Source organism: Triticum aestivum, chromosome 5D, assembly GCF_018294505.1.
Source record: "Triticum aestivum cultivar Chinese Spring chromosome 5D, IWGSC CS RefSeq v2.1, whole genome shotgun sequence".
NCBI lineage: Eukaryota > Viridiplantae > Streptophyta > Magnoliopsida > Poales > Poaceae > Triticum > Triticum aestivum.
In genome coordinates this window covers 550,436,872-550,456,034 of record NC_057808.1, presented here as the reverse complement: position 1 = coordinate 550,456,034, position 19,163 = coordinate 550,436,872, and the positions used below count along the sequence as shown (strand labels likewise).

The following is a 19,163-nucleotide window of genomic DNA, read 5'->3' as shown; positions in this document are numbered from 1 at the left end:
AAATCCGTTGAGACGACACCATATGAACTGTGGTTTGGCAAGAAACCAAAGTTGTCGTTTCTTAAAGTTTGGTGTTGCAATGCTTATGTGAAAAAGTTTCATCCTGATAAGCTCAAACCCAAATCTGAGAAATGTGTCTTCATAGGATACCCAAAGGAGACAGTTGGGTACACCTTCTATCACAGATCCGAAGGCAAGACATTCGTTGCTAAGAATGGATCCTTTCTAGAGAAGGAGTTTCTCTCGAAAGAAGTGAGTGGGAGGAAAGTAGAACTTGATGAGGTAAATGTACCTGCTCCCTTGTTGGAAAGTAGTTCATCACAGAAATCTGTTCCTGTGACTCCTACACCAATTAGTGAGGAAGCTAATGATGATCATGTAACTTCAGATCAAGTTACTACCGAACCTTGTAGGTCAACCAGAGTGAGATCCGCACCAGAGTGGTAAGGTAATCCTGTTCTAGAGGTCATGTTACTTGACCATGACGAACCTACGAACTATGAGGAAGCGATGATGAGCCCAGATTCCGCGAAATGGCTTGAGGCCATGAAATCTAAGATGGGATCCATGTATGAGAACAAAGTGTGGACTTTGGTTGACTTGCCCGATGATCGGCAAGCCATAGAAAATAAATGGATCTTCAAGAGGAAGACGGACACTGATAGTAGTGTTACTATCTACAAAGCTAGACTTGTCGAAAAAGGTTTTTGACAAAGTTCAAGGTGTTGACTACGATGAGTTTTTCTCACTCGTAGCGATGCTTAAGTCTGTCCGAATCATGTTAGCAAATTGCCACATTTTATGAAATCTGGCAAATGGATGTCAAAACTACATTCTTTAATGGATTTCTTAAAGAAGAGTTGTATATGATGCAACCAGAAGGTTTTGTCGATCCTAAAGGTGCTAACAAAATGTGCAAGCTCCAGCGATCCATCTATGGACTGGTGCAAGCATCTCGGAGTTGGAATATATGCTTTGATGAGTTGATCAAAGCATATAGTTTTATACAGGCTTGCGGTAAAGCATGTATTTACAAGAAAGTGAGTGGGAGCACTACATAATTTCTGATAAGTATATGTGAATGACATATTGTTGATCGGAAATAATGTAGAATTTTCTGGAAAGCATAAAGGAGTATTTGAAAGGAGTTTTTCAAAGAAAGACCTCGGTGTAGCTGCTTACATATTGAGCATCAAGATCTATAGAGATAGATCAAGACGCTTGATTAGTTTTTTCAATGAGTACATACCTTGACAAGATTTTGAAGTAGTTCAAAATGGAACAGTCAAAGAAAGAGTTCTTGCCTGTGTTACAAGGTGTGAAATTGATTAAGACTCAAAGCCCGACCACGGCAGAAGATAGAAAGAGAATGAAAGTCATTCCCTATGCCTCAGCCATAGGTTCTATAACGTATGCCATGTTGTGTACCAGGTCTATTGTATACCCTACACTGAGTTTGGCAATGGAGTACAATAGTGATCTAGGAGTAGATCACTGGACAGTGGTCAAAATTATCCTTAGTGGAATAAGGATATGTTTCTCGATTATGGAGGTGACAAAAGGTTCGTCGTAAAGGGTTACATCGATGCAAGTTTTGACACTGATCCAGATGACTCTAAGTCTCAATCTGGATACATATTGAAAGTGGGAGCAATTAGCTAGAGTAGCTCCGTGCATAGCATTGTTGACATCAAAATTTGCAAAATACATACGGATCTGAATTTGGCAGACCCGTTGACTAAACTTCTCTCACAAGCAAAACATGATCACACCTTAGTACTCTTTGGGTGTTAGTCACATGGCGATGTGAACTAGATTACTGACTCTAGTAAACCCTTTGAGTGTTGGCCACATGGCGATGTGAACTATGGATATTAATCACATGGTGATGTGAACTATTGGTGTTAAATCACATGGCGATGTGAACTAGATTATTGACTCTAGTGCAAGTGGGAGACTGAAGAAAATATGCCCTAGAGGCAATAATAAAGTTGTTATTTATATTTCCTTATATCATGATAAATGTTTATTATTCATGCTAGAATTGTATTAACTGGAAACTTAGTACATGTGTGAATACATAGACAAACAAAGTGTCACTAGTATGCCTCTACTTGACTAGCTCGTTGAATCAAAGATGGTTAAGTTTCCTAGCCATAAACATGAGTTGTCATTTGATTAATGGGATCACATCATTAGAGAATGATGTGATTGACTTGACCCATTCCGTTAGCTTAGCATTCGATCGTTTAGTATATTGCTATTGCTTTCTTCATGACTTATACATGTTCCTATGACTATGAGATTATGCAACTCCCGAATACCGGAGGAACACTTTGTGTGCTACCAAACGTCACAACGTAACTGGGTGATTATAAAGGTGCTCTACAGGTGTCTCCGATGGTACTTGTTGAGTTGGCATAGATCAAGATTAGGATTTGTCACTCCGATTGTTAGAGAGGTATCTCTGGGCCCTCTCGGTAATGCACATCACTATAAGCCTTGCAAGCAATGTGACTAATGAGTTAGTTGGGGGATGATGCTTTACATAACGAGTAAAGAGACTTGCCGGTAACGAGATTGAACTAGGTATTGAGATACCGACGATCGAATCTCGGGCAAATAACATACCGATGACAAAGGGAACAACGTATGTTGTTATGCGGTTTGACCGATAAAGATCTTCATAGAATATGTAGGAGCCAATATGAGCATCCAGGTTCCGCTATTGGTTATTGACCGGAGACGTGTCTCGGTCATGTATACATAGTTCTCGAACCCGTAGGGTCCGCACGCTTAATGTTTGGTGACGATCGGTAATATGAGTTTATGTGTTTTGATGAACCGAAGGTAGTTCGGAGTCCCGGATATGATCACGGACATGACGAGGAGTCTCGAAATGGTCAAGTGGAGAGAGAGAGAGAGAGAGAGGCCGGCCAGGGTAGGCCACGCGCCCCTCCCCTTGAGTCCGAATAGGACAAGGAAGGGGGCGGCGCCCCCCTTGCCTTTCCCCTCTCCCACTCCTTCCTTCCCCCTCCTAGTGGGACTAGGAAAGGGGAGTCCTACTCCCACTAGGAGGAGGACTCCTCCTCTTGGCGCGCCCTGCTAGGGCCAGCCGGCCTCCCCCCTTGCTCCTTTATATACGGGGGCAGGGGGGACCCCATGACACACAAGTTGATCAGTTGATCTTTTAGCCGTGTGCGGTGCCCCCTCCACCATAATCCACCTCGGTCATATCGTAGCGGTGCTTAGGTGAAGCCCTTAGCATCATCGTCACCGTCATCACGCCGTCGTGCTGACGGAACTCTCCCTCGAAGCTCTGCTGGATCAGAGTTCGTGGGACGTCACCGAGCTGAACGTGTGCTGAACTCGGAGGTGCCATGCGTTCGGTACTTGGATCGGTCGGATCGTGAAGACGTACGACTACATCAACCGTGTTGTTCTAACGCTTCCACTTTTCGGTCTATGAGGGTACGTGGACAACACTCTCCCCTCTCGTTGCGATGCATCACCATGATCTTGCGTGTGCATAGGAATTTTTTTGAAATTACTACGTTCCCCAACAGATTGTTCTATTTATATGAATAATATTTTTTTATGGTCATGCACCCTTGATGAGTGGTCTATTTTTACTAAATCTTGATAGTAGTGATACACATACTCATAGTATTGAAGCCAAAAGATATAAGTTTAATAATGATAGTGCAACTTATTTGTGGCACTGCCGTTTAAGTCATATTGGTGTAAAGCGCATGAAGAAACTCCATGCAGATGAGCTTTTGGAATCACTTGATTATGAATCACTGGATGCTTGTGAACCATGCCTCATGGGCAAGATGACTAAGACTCCGTTCTCCGGAACAATGGAGCAAGCAACAGACTTGTTGGAAATAATACATACTGATGTATGTGGTCCGATGAGTGTTGATGCTCGCGGCGGGTATCATTATTTTCTGACCTTCACAGATGATTTGAGCAGATATGGGTATATCTACTTAATGAAACATAAGTCTGAAACATTTGAAAAGTTCAAAGAATTTCAGAGTGAAGTGGAAAATCATCGTAACAAGAAAATAAAGTTTCTATGATCTGATTGTGGAGGAGAATATTTGAGTTATGAGTTTGGTCTTCATTTGAAACAATGCGGAATAGTTTCGCAACTCACGCCACCCAGAACACCACAACATAATGGTGTGTCCGAACGTCGTAATCGTACTCTATTAGATATGGTGCGATCTATGATGTCTCTTACTGATTTACCGCTATCGTTTTGGGGTTATGCTTTAGAGACAGCTGCATTCACGTTCAATAGAGCATCATCTAAATCCGTTGAGACGACACCATATGAACTGTGGTTTGGCAAGAAACCCAAATTGTCATTTCTTAAAGTTTGGGGCTGTGAGGCTTATGTGAAAAAACTTCAACCTGATAAGCTCGAACCCAAATCGGAGAAATGTGTCTTCATAGGATACCCAAAGGAGACTGTTGGGTACACCTTCTATCACAGATCCGAAGGCAAGATATTCGTTGCTAAGAATGGATCCTTTCTAGAGAAGGAGTTTCTCTCGAAAGAAGTGAGTGGGAGGAAAGTAGAACTTGATGAGGTAACTGTACCTGCTCCCTTATTAGAAAGTAGTTCATCACAGAAATCAGTTCCAGTGATTCCTACACCATTAAGTGAGGAAGCTAATGATGATTATCATGAAACTTCTGATCAAGTTACTACCGAACCTCGTAGGTCAACCAGAGTAAGATTCGTACCAGAGTGGTACGTTAATCCTGTTCTGGAAGTCATGTTACTTGACCATGACGAACCTACGAACTATGAGGAAGCGATGATGAGCCCAGATTCCGTGAAATGGCTTGAGGCCATGAAATCTGAGATGGGATTCATGTACGAGAACAAAGTATGGACTTTGGTTGACTTGCCCGATGATCAGCAAGCCATAGAGAATAAATGGATCTTCAAGAAGAAGACTGACGCTGATGGTAACATTACTGTCTACAAAGCTCGACTTGTTGCGAAAGATTTTCGACAAGTTCAAGGAGTTGACTACGATGAGACCTTCTCACCCGTAGCGATGCTTAAGTCCGTCCGAATCATGTTAGCAATTGCCGCATTTTATGATTATGAAATTTGGCAAATGAATGTCAAAAACTGCATTCCTTAATGGATATCTTAAAGAAGAGTTGTATATGATGCAACCGGAAGGTTTTGTTGATCCAAAAGGTGCTAACAAAGTGTGCAAGCTCCAGCGATCCATTTATGGACTGGTGCAAGCCTCTCGGAGTTGGAATATACGCTTTGATAGTGTGATCAAAGCATATGGTTTTATACAGACTTTTGGAGAAGCATGTATTTACAAGAAAGTGAGTGGGAGCTCTGTAGCATTTCTGATGTTATATGTGGATGACATATTGTTGATCGGAAATGATACTGAATTTCTAAATAGCATAAAAGGATACTTGAATAGGAATTTTTCAATGAAAGACCTCGGTGAAGCTGCTTATATATTAGGCACCAAGATCTATAGATATAGATCAAGACGCTTAATTGGACTTTCACAAAGCACATACCTTGATAAAGTTTTGAAGAAGTTCAAAATGGATCAAGCAAAGAAAGGGTTCTTGCATGTGTTATAAGGAGTGAAGTTGAGCAAGACTCAATGCCCGACCATTGCAGAAGATAGAGAGAAAATGAAAGTCATTCCCTATGCTTCAGCCATAGGTTCTATCATGTATGCAATGATGTGTACCAAACCTGATGTGTGCCTTGCTATTAGTTTAGCAGGGAGGTACCAAAGTAATCCAGGAGTGGATCACTGGACAGCGGTCAAGAACATCCTGAAATACCTGAAAAGGACTAAGGATATGTTTCTCGTTTATGGAGGTGACAAAGAGCTCGTCGTAAACGGTTACGTCGATGCAAGCTTTGACACTGATCCGGATGACTCTAAGTCACAAACCGGATACGTATTTTTATTGAATGGTGGAGCTGTCAGTTGGTGCAGTTCCAAGCAGAGCGTCGTGGCGGGATCTACGTGTGAAGGGGAGTACATAGCTGCTTCGGAAGCAGCAAATGAAGGAGTCTGGATGAAGGAGTTCATATCCGATCTAGGTGTCATACCTAGTGCATCGGGTCCAATGAAAATCTTTTTTGATAATACTGGTGCAATTGCCTTGGCAAAGGAATCCAGATTTCACAAGAGAACCAAGCACATCAAGAGACGCTTCAATTCCATCCACGATCAAGTCAAGGAGGGAGACATAGAGATTTGCAAAATACATACGGGTCTGAATGTTGCAGACCCGTTGACTAAGCCTCTTTCACAAGCAAAACATAATCAACACCAAGACTCCATGGGTGTTAGAATCATTACAATGTAATCTAGATTATTGACTCTAGTGCAAGTGGGAGACTGAAGGAAATATGCCCTAGAGGCAATAATAAAGTTGTTATTTATATTTCCTTATATCATGATAAATGTTTATTATTCATGCTAGAATTGTATTAACCGGAAACTTAGTACATGTGTGAATACATAGACAAACAGAGTGTCATTAGTATGCCTCTACTTGACGAGCTCGTTAATAAAAAATGGTTAAGTTTCCTAGCCATGGACAAGAATTTTCATTTGATGAACGGGATCACATCATTAGAGAATGATGTGATTGACTTGACCCATCCGTTAGCTTAGCACTATGATCGTTTAGTTTATTGCTATTGCTTTCTTCATAACTTATACATGTTCCTATGACTGAGATTATGCAACTTCCGAATACTTGGGAACACTTAGTGTGCTATCAAACGTCACAACGTAACTGGGTGATTATAAAGATGCTCTACAGGTGTCTCCGATGGTGTTTGTTGAGTTGGCATAGATCGAGATTAGGATTTGTCACTCCGATTGTCGGAGAGGTATCTCTGGGCCCACTCGGTAATGCACATCACTATAAGCCTTGCAAGCAATGTAACTAATGAGTTAGTTACGGGATGATGCATTACGGAGTGAGTAAAGAGACTTGCCGGTAACGAGATTGAACTAGGTATGATGATACCGATGATCGAATCTCGGGCAAGTAACATACCGATGACAAAGGGAACAACGTATGTTGTTATGCGGTTTGACCGATAAAGATCTTCATAGAATATGTAGGAACCAATATGAGCATCCAGGTTACGCTATTGGTTATTGACCGGAGATGAGTCTCGGTCATGTCTACATAGTTCTCAAACCCGTAGGGTCCGCACGCTTAACGCTCGATGACGATCGATATTATGAGTTTATGTGTTTTGATGTACCGAAGGTAGTTCGGAGTCCCGGATGTGATCACGGACATGACGAGGAGTCTCGAAATGGTCGAGACATAAAGATTGATATATTGGAAGGCTATGTTTGGACACCGGAAAGGTTTCGGATGAGTTCGGGCATTTTGTGGAGTACCGGGGGGTTATCGGACCCCCCCCCGGGGGGTGTTAATGGGCCTTAATGGGCCATGGTGGGAGAGAGGAGGAGGCGGCCAAGTGGGAGGCGCGCACCCCCAAGCCCAATCCGAATTGGGGGGGGGGGGGGGGGCTCTCCCTCTCCCTCTTCCTTCTTCTCCTACTCCAACTAGGGAAGGGGGGAAACCTACTCCTACTAGGAGTAGGAATCCCCCCTTGGGCACGCCCCATGAGGCCGGCCCTCCCCCTCCTCCACTCCTTTATATACGGGGGAGGGGGGCACCCCATAGACACACAAGTTGATTGTTTAGCCGTGTGCGGTGCCCCCCTCCACAGATTTCCACCTCGATCATATCGTTGTAGTGCTTAGGCGAAGCCCTGCGTCGGTAACTTCATCATCATCGTTATCACGCCGTCGTGCTGACGAAAATCTCCCTCGGCCTCTGCTGGATCAAGAGTACGAGGGGCGTCACCGAGCTGAACGTGTGCAGATCGCGGAGGTGTCGTGCGTTCGGTACTTGATCGGTTGGATCGCGAAGACGTTCGACTACATCAACCGCGTTACTTAACGCTTCCGCTTTCAGTCTACGAGGGTACGTGGACACACTCTCCCCGCTCGTTGCTATGCATCTCCTAGATAGATCTTGCGTGATCGTAGGAAATTTTTTAAAATACTGCGTTCCCCAACATATTTTGGCAGTTGTTTTGCAGGTCGGGACAGGATGCGGGGTCTGCTAGAGTTGCTCTAAAACAATCACTCCACACCCCGCAAAAAAAAGAAAGAAAAACAATCACTCCACTTCAAAATTCACTAAAAAACAAAGTTGTCAAGCATGAGGAACGCCTAGCTTAACAAGACTAAGAAAAGGAAAGACTCAACAAAGATCAACTATCAACCAATAATAAAGAAAAATGGAAAAACAGGTCGCACATAGAAGAGCAGTGCGGCAAAGCGCACGTCCACAACCGAGCACTAGCCGCAACCCAGTGGCGACCAAAGGGATACAACACGACGATCTTTAACTATAGTTAAATGCGATCGATGGACATGCAACTGTAGTTGCACGCCCATGCACGGACGTGCGACTGCAGTTGCGCACGATCTGTTGGCATGCAATTGTAGTTTTGTGTGGTCGACGAACGTGGTAAAAATAAAACCAACACACATAAAAATAAAGGTACCAATCAAACTGGTCAAAATAATAAATAGAAAGGACATATTCCGCTTTGCGCAAAATAAGACTGAGATTAGCAAAACAATTTTTCTGAAATGAGTTCATTTTTGTTTCACAGTATTATTTAAAAGCACACAAAAACAAAAACAGAAGTACCAATCGAACCGATCAAAATAACAAATAGAAAATAGGAAAAGGACATGTTCCGCTCCATGTAAAATAAGACTGAGATTTAGTAAAAATGTTTTTCTCAAATGAGTTTATTTTCGTTAGCCATGTATTGTATTAATTATAGTTAATTCATTAATGTTTTCTAGGCAATTAATATGTTTTTTTAGTAGAACGGTGTGATGTTTCTCTCAAATCCGTGAATTTTTTTCAAAATCTGGTGAACGTTTTTCAAATTCGTGAACTTTTGTTTACAAAAATCGATGAACTTTTTTCAAATCCAGTGAACTTTTTTGAAACCATGATTTTTTAGAAAATTTATTAACATATTTTTTTATTTTCGTGAACATTTCTTTTGAAAATCTGTGAACTCTTTTTTCAAAATCCATGAACCTTTTAAAATTTTGTCAATTTTTGTTTCTTTTTTCCAAATAATTTATACTGCAACTATAACATGGGTCAAATAGATTTGTTTTCGAACAGAACACAACAAAGTTGTCGTGGTACAATGGTTCTATAGCAAAGTGTATCGATAATGCCATGTGGGTTCGAATCCCACGTATGGCGCTGAGTGCGCCGTAGAGGAGCACTCCAAGGAGGCACGACAGGGTGCCGTGCTTAACAGCACGGTAGAGTAGCCGGTTCCCATGGCATAAAGAATATTAGAGATGTTGCAGAGCTTCATTGTGGCTAGGGGACCTTTGCCCCCCTCCCCCAATCCAAAAATACTGTAACTTGTTTTTTTAGGGGATAAAAACACTGTAACTTCTAGACATGCATGTATGAGTCTCATAACTGAGTGGGACTAACTAGCCCATCCCACTTAAATTGCGTTACTGGGATCCTATTTGTATACAACCTTGAAGTGTAATACTATCCTCCGTTCTGTATCCTTCAAACGTTTGAAGTGTGATATTTCCAATCGCGAGTGCATTTAAGTGGGGGATCCCACTTGTGCCCACATGATTTGTGTATGTTCTGACGGGATGTCTGGTTATCACTCCTAAATGTACGGATTGAGGTGGAACAAGAACACATCCAAGAAGCAAACTGTACCAACCGCATTGAATCGGCTCCATTGAATCGTTGGTTTGAATCATGCACCCGCCGCAATGACCGAACCTGCATAATAAATTCACCGTTTAAGGAGGTCGTGATTAAGATGATGGAGGTAAGACGAGTATAATTTTGCCGAAAACGATCTAAAGAAACACTAGAATGATCCTAATTACTCCCACCGTTTCTAAATATTTGTCTTTTTAGAGATTTCAAATGGACTACCACATACAGATGTATATAGACATATTTTAGAGTATAGATTCACTCATTTTGCTCCGCATGTAGTCACTTGTTGAAATCTCTAGAAACACAAATATTTAGGAACGGATGGAGTAGATTGTTAAGTGCCGATAACGGCCCCTTTATCATTAATTCTTTAATGGTTTTGATCAGCTTGATATACTCGAGAGATCAACACGGACTTATTTATCTTTATTTATATATATGTATGTATGCCTAGCTGCCTCTTCTCGTGTCCGACTGGATCAAGCAGCATCATGGTCCTGTGCCTAGATGATCTTTGTTCCTCAACGGCATCAAGCTTGATCTTTGATGGGGGTCGATGCCGGTGATGATGGCGTTTGCAGACGTCCTTCTACTTATCAGAGGCATTGTCGACAAGTTCGTTGGATTGTGACAATGGTTTAGTGTCATCATTCATCAAACACCGTGTTTTCATCATTCAGACGACAAGAATTCTGCCGGTTGTAACTTCAAAAATTGCCTGAGGTTGTTTTAGTTCGAAGAACGGCATAGACAAAAAGCATCGCCGCTGTTTCCACATTAATTCAAGTCAGTTCTCATCCACAAGAGGTCTTGAGCACATCAGAATGCAACGCCAGGGCCTTCTAAATAACTAAATTGCCGAAATTTGTTGTAGAACAGAGGAATCACCACATGAACTGACTCGTATGCAACACTAGCATTACCACATTCCCACAAATTCAGCAAATAACTATCCAGGTCCAGCATGGGATAGTTTTGCAAGAAGCAAATTGCACAACTGCACCAACAGGGAGGCGTACGAACTGATGATTTGATGAGTGCATCTTAAACGCACATGTTTTTGAACACATACAGACCGGAAACAACCAAGAGAAATATCATCCATGTAAAACATAGTTTGTACTATCTTGCTCTATAAGTATGAAAAGTTACATTGTCATACCTCCACATATGAACGTCTGAATATTTTCTGATGATAAAAAGGGGGCTAAAATGGCTATTTACATTCCAAAAACAAAACCATTCGAGTAGCATGGTATGTATAGCGCACTATTGTTCTCTGCAATCGGCTGCCTGAAAGGATTTACCTGTATCTGGACGAGAAATGACAGATGATGAAGGTGTCAGTTTGATCGGCGCTCCATAATGCAACAGCAAAAGAGATAACGAAAGACTGAGCATATATTGGACATACAGGGAGTCCCAGGGGTTGGCCAGTTATGGAGCTTATGCAGCAAGAGGCCAGATGAGCAGCTTCTTCGCAAAAGTCGGTAAAGATTGCAGGAACTCCAATTCCCCTAATCATTTCCTTGAAACGAAATAGAATACAAATGATAATTAGCACCGACTTCTTAAAATGAAAAGCCTCTTACAAATATAGCTGAGGCAGTGTATATGTGAAATGCCAAAACATGCTTCCATGAATCATGTAGCTGATGGAGTATTACAGAAACAAGAGATATCAATTGACTGCATGCATTTTTACTTTGAAATCATCAATTGAAGTTATAACTTGAAGTACTAGACAAAAGGAGGGAGGATACAACAACATAGGATCAAACAGTTGAAGTCATAAATGCATGCTACAGTATGAAAATAACTTGTTTATTATGCATTCAATACTTACAATAGTTGGCATCCAACTAGGATAAGCAGCTACACCCGCATTTGGGGCAAGTATAAGATGAGGATTTGAATCCTACCAAGAAACAAATTATTAGTAGGGGGAAGTCAGCCATACATGAAAATACTTGACTGTCAAACTGACAGGGAACTTCACATTTTCCCTTTTAAATAAGTCAAGAGTTACTGTTGAGAGAACCTTTACTATATCACCATATCTCTCATGATAGAGTCCTTTCCATATTTTCAGTGTCACCTCACTGCAATTCAAGTTCTCAGAGGCAATAGAAGATCTACAATGGCAGCTCTCACCAGAACAATTTGGATAGCTGGAAATATTTACAACTTCACCATCCCTGTAAGCAGCCATCATATCAAAATCACAAAAAAGAGCAGGTACTCCAAACCAATTATACTACTCAGTATTTGGAAATAACTGTATATGTAATACCTGTTGAAAATAAGGCTACCACTAAAATAATTCTGAAAACAGGCAACATACTGAACATCAATGTTAGATCTACAAGATTTCTACCACTATCAAACATATGAAGGCTAGTATTGCGTGTATCATCGACTTAAAACTTGGATAGACTAAATTCGATATGAGTCAACTGGCAATCTGATCACACATGAAATAACAAATCACAACATGTACTTGCAATGCAACAGATGGAGAGTCGGACATGCTTTTGTACATAGACAGAGGAGAGGTCACGGCGATCGGCCATATGCAAAGGAGAGGCGACAACAATCGGAGACCTGAGTAGTTGTGTGGAGCACAGCACTGCCCAGAATCCTTATCACACGGCACCCATTTTAGGTCCCAGGTCCCAGTTTTCGCCATTCACATGCTGGCACACTTGACCAAACAGAATTCAGAGAACACATGGAGATGTATTCTCCTCCTCTAGTCGACCTTAAGCATTTGATTTTCTTATCTAATTGGTTCTCTACCTCAACCTTATTGATCTTAAAGGAATTTAATGCCTCATCTTCTGCTTTAAGTTAAAAGATGTAGCACCATCTTCTATGGACGTCATCATACTATTTCCTTGTATTAGACAATATTGCATTCATTCCACATATGTCTAAATGGTTAAATCTAAAGGTGAAAGATTGTTCTCCCATATAGCTGTGAATAGATTTCGAGGTTGGATTGCACACAAGCAAGACAGTTATATCCTCTGACTATGGAAAAAAACAGAAGTGAATCAAGTTTGCACAAACGAATAATGCGATCAGGCAACATAAACAAGAATTCTGAACATGACACCCCCTAAATTATTTCCAGAGTCTAGGTTAGTGTTCAACCTTTTCTATTTAAGATGACTAACTGGAGGCAGATTTCTATTTAGCTCTGATAAATAAAGGAACGATAAAATATTGATGGGGAAAAAGTAAGTATATATATATATAAAGTTGTCAGGCAAACACAAGGAAATATCAAACATTAAAATAAAAAATCAGCTTCGGTGGCTAGCCTGGATCTTGGAACTGCTGGCCCCACAAGTTCAATGCGAAGGTGGACACCTGGAAATAGTGCACGTAGTTCTGCAAACACCGCAAGCTGAAGCAACTCTTTCTCAGGTCCTTCAGATATTTAGTAGATAATGTGCATGAAGAAAGCAAAACATCAGTGCCTGCTATCTGGTTGAAAGAGCTATACAGTACTTAAACAAAGATATTTCTCCTATGGCAAGTTGTGGTAAAATTGGAACCATGACATAATTAAAACTTGATTGTTGTGTTGTTGAGTAGTAACCAAAGACAAGCTAAGATACACTATTTGCATTCAAAGTTTCGAAGATATTGTAAGTTATAACACTGTGAATTTTGTTCTTGCTTTTACGGAAGAGAAGGAGTATAGAAATTTTGTCTCATTGAACAGCCTACAAAGCTTTCAACGTTTGCTGCAATCTGCACAATAACAGCCTAAGAAAGTTCCTGCCATGAATTAAGTACAATATTGCTTACTACTTAATGGCATGTACTTGTGCCCAAATATTTAGTGATAATCCTGTACAACCAATACAATGTGGGGCGAATGTAGTCAATGAAACAAATGATAATACCAGGAGATACTTATACTTCTGAAATAAATTTCAGCAGACATTAAGAAGTTTACCAACACTTCAAGCCTTTGCAAAAAATGCAATCATCCACAACTAGCCCTAGCATAGAGTGAACCTCAAAGGCATTTTAAACCAGCTTGGCCCAATAAAGAATGACGCTAGCAGGAACCACTGAAGCAGCTGGCTACCATGGAACAACCGGACTTACACAGATGCATGCAAGCACTCTACATGTCAGAGAGCTGGACATAACAGATTTTACCTAAATAGTGAATGTGCAGAGTGTCATGCCCATCATATCTTGAGGTTTGGATGCGAGATAGTTGAAGGCAATGATATAGAGTAAGTGGCTGCAAAATTGAAGCAAGTGCTGTGAACACTGGCCCATAATGAGATTGCACAGTAAGACAAAATGGGGCCGCAACTGTACACTATACTAAAACAGCAGCATCTCCCTGTCTGAAAAATGCTATATAAAATAAACTGTGCCCCCCTTAACTTCAATTCCTCCCTTTACTCACTTCGCAATTAACATTGCTCAGTATCAGACCACTTATAATTAATGAAATTGATACTATCCAAGACATTCCAAGTTTCATGCTACATGATGACATCAAGATGGATTATCTCAATGTAAATAAAACCTTTCGCACATATCCTATATACAACCATTGTATTAACAATGCACTGACCAACACAAATTCTGAAATTATCGCTCCATTCACATGAGAATTTGGTACACCTTATTTTGTTTCTGCAGACACATACTTGTTCACCCATGCAATCATCAATTCTAGCACATTTAGGGTAAATGGTTCAAACCCACAAACAGTAACCAGAATAGTATCTTGTTTTAGGCAGTGGATGTGTTTTTGTGTATGTTTCTTTGTTTGTTAAGGAGTTCTGTAACCAGTTGTCTCTCCTTAGTTTGGACCTTTATTTTGCCCTCCTAATATGTTCAAACAGAATACCTCATACCCCATGTGTTCTTATTAACAAAATCAAACCCACCAGATGACATAATGAGTGACAGGATATTTAAAGAGTACCATTTCTGAAAACTAATACTCCCTCCGTACAAAAATAATTTGAACTAAAACCATGTCACTTATTTTGGGATGGAGGAAGTATATCATAAGATATTATATTGCACATACCCAGTGAAGTAAAACTGCCACAGGTGAATGTAAAGGAAGGGATCTCCACTGAAAGTAGTCTTCCCAGCTTGCCAGGGGTGCGGGCACAGGATTTTCAGGCTCTATGGTTCACAAAAAATGTGATATTTTTAATTACAGTGAAATAAACACATTTCCAGCAACCTCACCAAATCCAGAGATGCACCTGTACATGGGCAAAGTGAGCTTTCCATGTTCCATTCAGTTGTTATGCTGTACATTATGCAGAACAATACAAAGTCAAATTATCAGACAGTAACGATGGAATAAAGAAATAACAATTTTAAGCCATGTAAATAGTTTGTTTAAAAACTAATTAGCCACTGAGACATTTATACCCACATGGAAATGGTGAAGACTGATTCCTAATGACCAGAAAAAGAGAGCATGTAGAAAGACTCGAAATTATTCAAGTTTGATCTATAGGATGAAAAAAGTGATAGAATTGACTACATAAAAAGTTGAGATACAAAAGCAATTCATCATTATACAAAAAAGTTACCCGCACCCTCATAGGCCATTACAAAACTCTTTTGATGCCATATATGAAGTTAAGCGAAAAATATGAAGATGAACACAAGACTCTATAAAACAACTTCCAAAAAAATTAGCAGAAAAATCACTACCATCAGCCAGTCGAACTGTATCAGTTCAAACATTCAAAATAAGTATATAGATCACAGGAATTCCCTCCTGCTCCGACCATAATAGCTTAATAGGAGAAGTGAGTTCCCAAAAAAGATAGCCATAAGATCTTTAGACTTAACTAATAGCGTTCCCAATACATGGAAGATCATACATTGATAACATGATATCATATAGAATATCAAACTGGATGGCTAAGAGTGCCTCCTCAACAAACAATAGAGTTCATTATTATGTTTATTAATTGACAAGACCATTCCAGGGCTGCTCTTCTGCCACTGGCACACTGAGCATTTCTTAGTGTGTTCATTTTGCTCTTTCTTTCAGTTGTTCGGCTGATCTTCTCTAAGGCATGTACAGTTTTCTAATCATCAATACAACGAGACACAATGCTCATTGAGTTTTCTTGAATAGACTAGTACGTCATTATGCTATTTTCTTTTACAAACCTCAGGTCCTTGACAGAAGCAATATCTGGGCCACACATGCATCCTGATTTCCAGAGTCCTTTCAGGTGAACTTTCATTGACTCCAAAAATAAGCACCTCATACTTCGTTTTGTATGATTCTAAAATTAATAAATGTGTGTGAGAAAACAAGACATTACAAAGCAATGAGGAAACACAAGCTCTTTAATTTGCATAAAAAGGTAACTTAGAAGGCCAGGTGAGTTAAGTGCAGAACATGAATGAAGGCAATGGTACAAAATCATTTCAAGAATCTAAGGTAGGACCATGAAAAACTTCAGGCACAAGAAAAATGAAAAATTACAGAGAAACGGAATATCACTATTTTGAAGACAGGAAGTACCAGAGCATGAGGTTCGACGGAGAATGTGAACGGAAATTGGCTGAGCATATCAATGCGACTCATTTGTGTTGCAAGCCTTGCACATTCTTCTTTATGAACTTTCCAATGTATGAACTGAAAAGGGATTGCCAAATTAATGCATGAAAAATATATGTAAAAGGAGAATGACAAGTGATACAATTATAGAAGAATTTATTTCCTAGTACACTGCTATAAACTCCACTGACCCTGTCGATAGTGCTACATGGCCCCTAAAGTCGCGTTTCCTAGTATAATTCTGCTACCTCTGTCAAAGAATCAAACTGCTGTTGATGGTTATCAAATAGCCCTCCATTTCTACCGCATGATGCATAGCCTACCAACCCTTTTCAACATGAAGTCTATCAAACACCCCAACCATCCTGAAAGGCTCAAGCTTAAGCGAATATAGGAGAAATACTCCTTTCAAAATGCAAAGTGAACAAAAACACTTGTCTGCAGTTTGATATCTCCTGATGCCTGATGATTCCCGCCTTGTGTTTATGGCTTATTTAAAACAACGACCATCACAAATTTACAACGATGTAACTCAATCCTAATGTACCTGTGAGCCTCCAAGAATCAAGTGAACCCATTTCTAGCAATATTTTCACCGAAAGGTTGCATGATCAACTAATTTGTAGTACATTCCTCAATCTAAAACCACCAAAGAAAAATCAATCTAGAAGCACAAAAACCTCAATGCTTACAAAGCTCACGTAGACACGAGTCCAAATGTGCCCATTCCTTAGCCATATTTCTCTATTCAGAGTGCTAATGACATGCCATTCATTCTTGGAGCTAGAGCACCCACTCGAACTTGCAAACCCTCCCCCCAAATTTCAAGAACTAAATAAATTGTAACGGAACGGAAGATAAAGGGATAGGTGCTACCTGGTGGTCTTTCGAGCAGTAGGCTACGGCCCCGCAGCTGCCGCACCGCCGGTTGGCGCCGCTGGCGCATGGATCCTCCACTATCCCCTTCGCTGCACACTCCATTATCGTCTGACAAAGAAAAAAGAAGGGAAGGTGAACTCTTCTAGGAGTGACAAAGACGGCTCCGGCCCACAATAAAGCTGCACAGTCACTGCATTTTTTCTCCCGGGTGCTAGTGGTAGTGGCTGCTGGCTGGTGTCTGTTCTGTTTATTTAATATTGCTGGTTGCTCAATCCTAAGTACCATGTGAAGTTGTGAACTGACCAAGTTAGATTTTTTTTTTTCTGGAGTAGTGATTTAAGCACCCTGTGCCCTGTACTGTATGCGCAGGTGACTGGTGATTATTAAGCTGGAAACTGTGTTCAGTACTACACTATTGCAAGAACGCAAAATCTGCACCCTGCCAACTATGCATACTAAATTACTACTACCTCTGTTCCTAAATATAAGACGTTTTGGCAGTTCAATTCCAACTCCCAAAACGTCTTATATTTAGAAACAAAGGTAGTAATTCTCAACCCTGCTGGCATCCTACCAACCATAAGCATGTTACAAATTTCTGCCTAGTTTGTTGTTTCCAGTTGAAGAAAAAACAACTTAGTAGTATTTTATTTGAGAAGATAATGTATGTAACTTTAACCTGCTTTGCAGTTTGTTAAGTAAAATTTCTGGTTTGCGTCAAGAATGTACTGTAGCTAATAAGCCTGGACCTTAAGCAACATTTCTTCAGAACAATTCAAGCCCAGCATCCAAAAAGACACGGGGAAGTAGGGGAGGATGGGGAGAGGGAAATGTCTTACGGGGCTGAAGCCTGTGGTGATGTTGACGGTGAGGAGGGAGATCTCGTCGTCCTTGGGGCGGAAGACGGCGGGCTGTGAGGTGGAGGTGGAGGAAGACCACGCGCTGACCAGTGATTCTGTGAGGCGCTTTTGGGCACGGCCGGCCGGCGGGCGATGACCGGGAGGGGAGGAGCTCGGAGGGCACCGACGGCGGGCGGAGTGGGCGGCGACGGTCGAACGGGTGGACCGGGGGTAGAGCGGCGACGCACGGACGGGTGGCGGGCGAGGCGGCGGCGGCGGCGGCGGATCCCTAGTTTTCTCTGTCTCGCTGTCGCTCGGTTTGCGGCTGGCCTGTTCGGGCTGAGACAGTAACAGTGACATGCCCCCTCTCTAAACCGTCCGATCGAGAATCAACGGACAGATCAGGATGAAGCTACAGAAAAAATACCAACAATAGGAGACGTGAAGTTTTTGCACCCGAGCTTAAATTCGAAAAATATTCTAAAAATGTTCAAGAAAATCTGAAATTTTCTTATGGCAAACTTTGACAAATGTTCTAAAAGCTTGCAAAGTTTCATCATGAAATCACATTTGTGAAAGTCATGGCAAAAGAAACAAAATCGATACTCTGAAAATACTGCTTTACTTTCAAGAGCATTCTGAAGCATTAATTTTTATTTTTCTTTGCCACGACGTCCTCAAATGTGATTGTGTGCTGAAATTTTGCAAGCTCTTAGAACATATGTCGAAGTTTGCCTAAAAATATTCAGATTTTTCTTAACATTTTTTAAATGTTTTTCAAGTTACTGTTCACCCCGGCCTCATTTGAGCTCGGGTGTAGAAGGGCGCTTTTTAACAATAGGGGCAAAGAGATATATCTCCTCCACTCTCAAGTCCTTCTCATGACCACCGCTCGAGGTAGGGTTGCTCCCGATTATTATCACCCCGCAGTATGGGCGGCGGCGACATGCTTCGTCGCTAGAGGTAACCTTCCATCTCACAGTGGGCATAAAATCCGATGTCCGAAGTCA

General features: G+C 41.1%; 1 protein-coding gene across 1 annotated transcript; it reads right to left on the bottom strand.

Annotated features, from left to right (window-relative positions):
* Nucleotides 1–10,875: 10,875 nt before the first annotated feature.
* On the bottom strand, nucleotides 10,876–18,480 carry LOC123123762 (zinc finger MYND domain-containing protein 15). The gene is made up of 12 exons (XM_044544363.1): nucleotides 18,154–18,480; nucleotides 17,312–17,422; nucleotides 16,400–16,513; nucleotides 16,039–16,157; nucleotides 15,111–15,157; nucleotides 14,927–15,027; nucleotides 14,032–14,119; nucleotides 13,179–13,287; nucleotides 11,894–12,050; nucleotides 11,699–11,770; nucleotides 11,267–11,380; nucleotides 10,876–11,165 (listed from the first exon to the last, which is right to left on the bottom strand). The coding sequence occupies exons 2-12, from the start codon at nucleotides 17,414–17,416 to the stop codon at nucleotides 11,073–11,075; spliced, it is 1,119 nt and encodes a 372-aa protein (XP_044400298.1). The 5' UTR covers nucleotides 17,417–17,422; nucleotides 18,154–18,480; the 3' UTR covers nucleotides 10,876–11,072.
* Nucleotides 18,481–19,163: the final 683 nt, after the last annotated feature.

Coding starts and splice junctions, on each gene's coding strand:
- LOC123123762 (XM_044544363.1), bottom strand. CDS start 17,416: ATGGAGTGTGCAGCGAAGGGGATAGTGGAGGATCCATGCGCCAGCGGC. Junction 16,514..17,311: donor ACTGCTCGAAAGACCACCAG/GTAGCACCTATC, acceptor ATCCCTTTTCAG/TTCATACATTGGAAAGTTCA. Junction 11,166..11,266: donor GCCAACCCCTGGGACTCCCT/GTATGTCCAATA, acceptor TTTCTCGTCCAG/ATACAGGTAAATCCTTTCAG.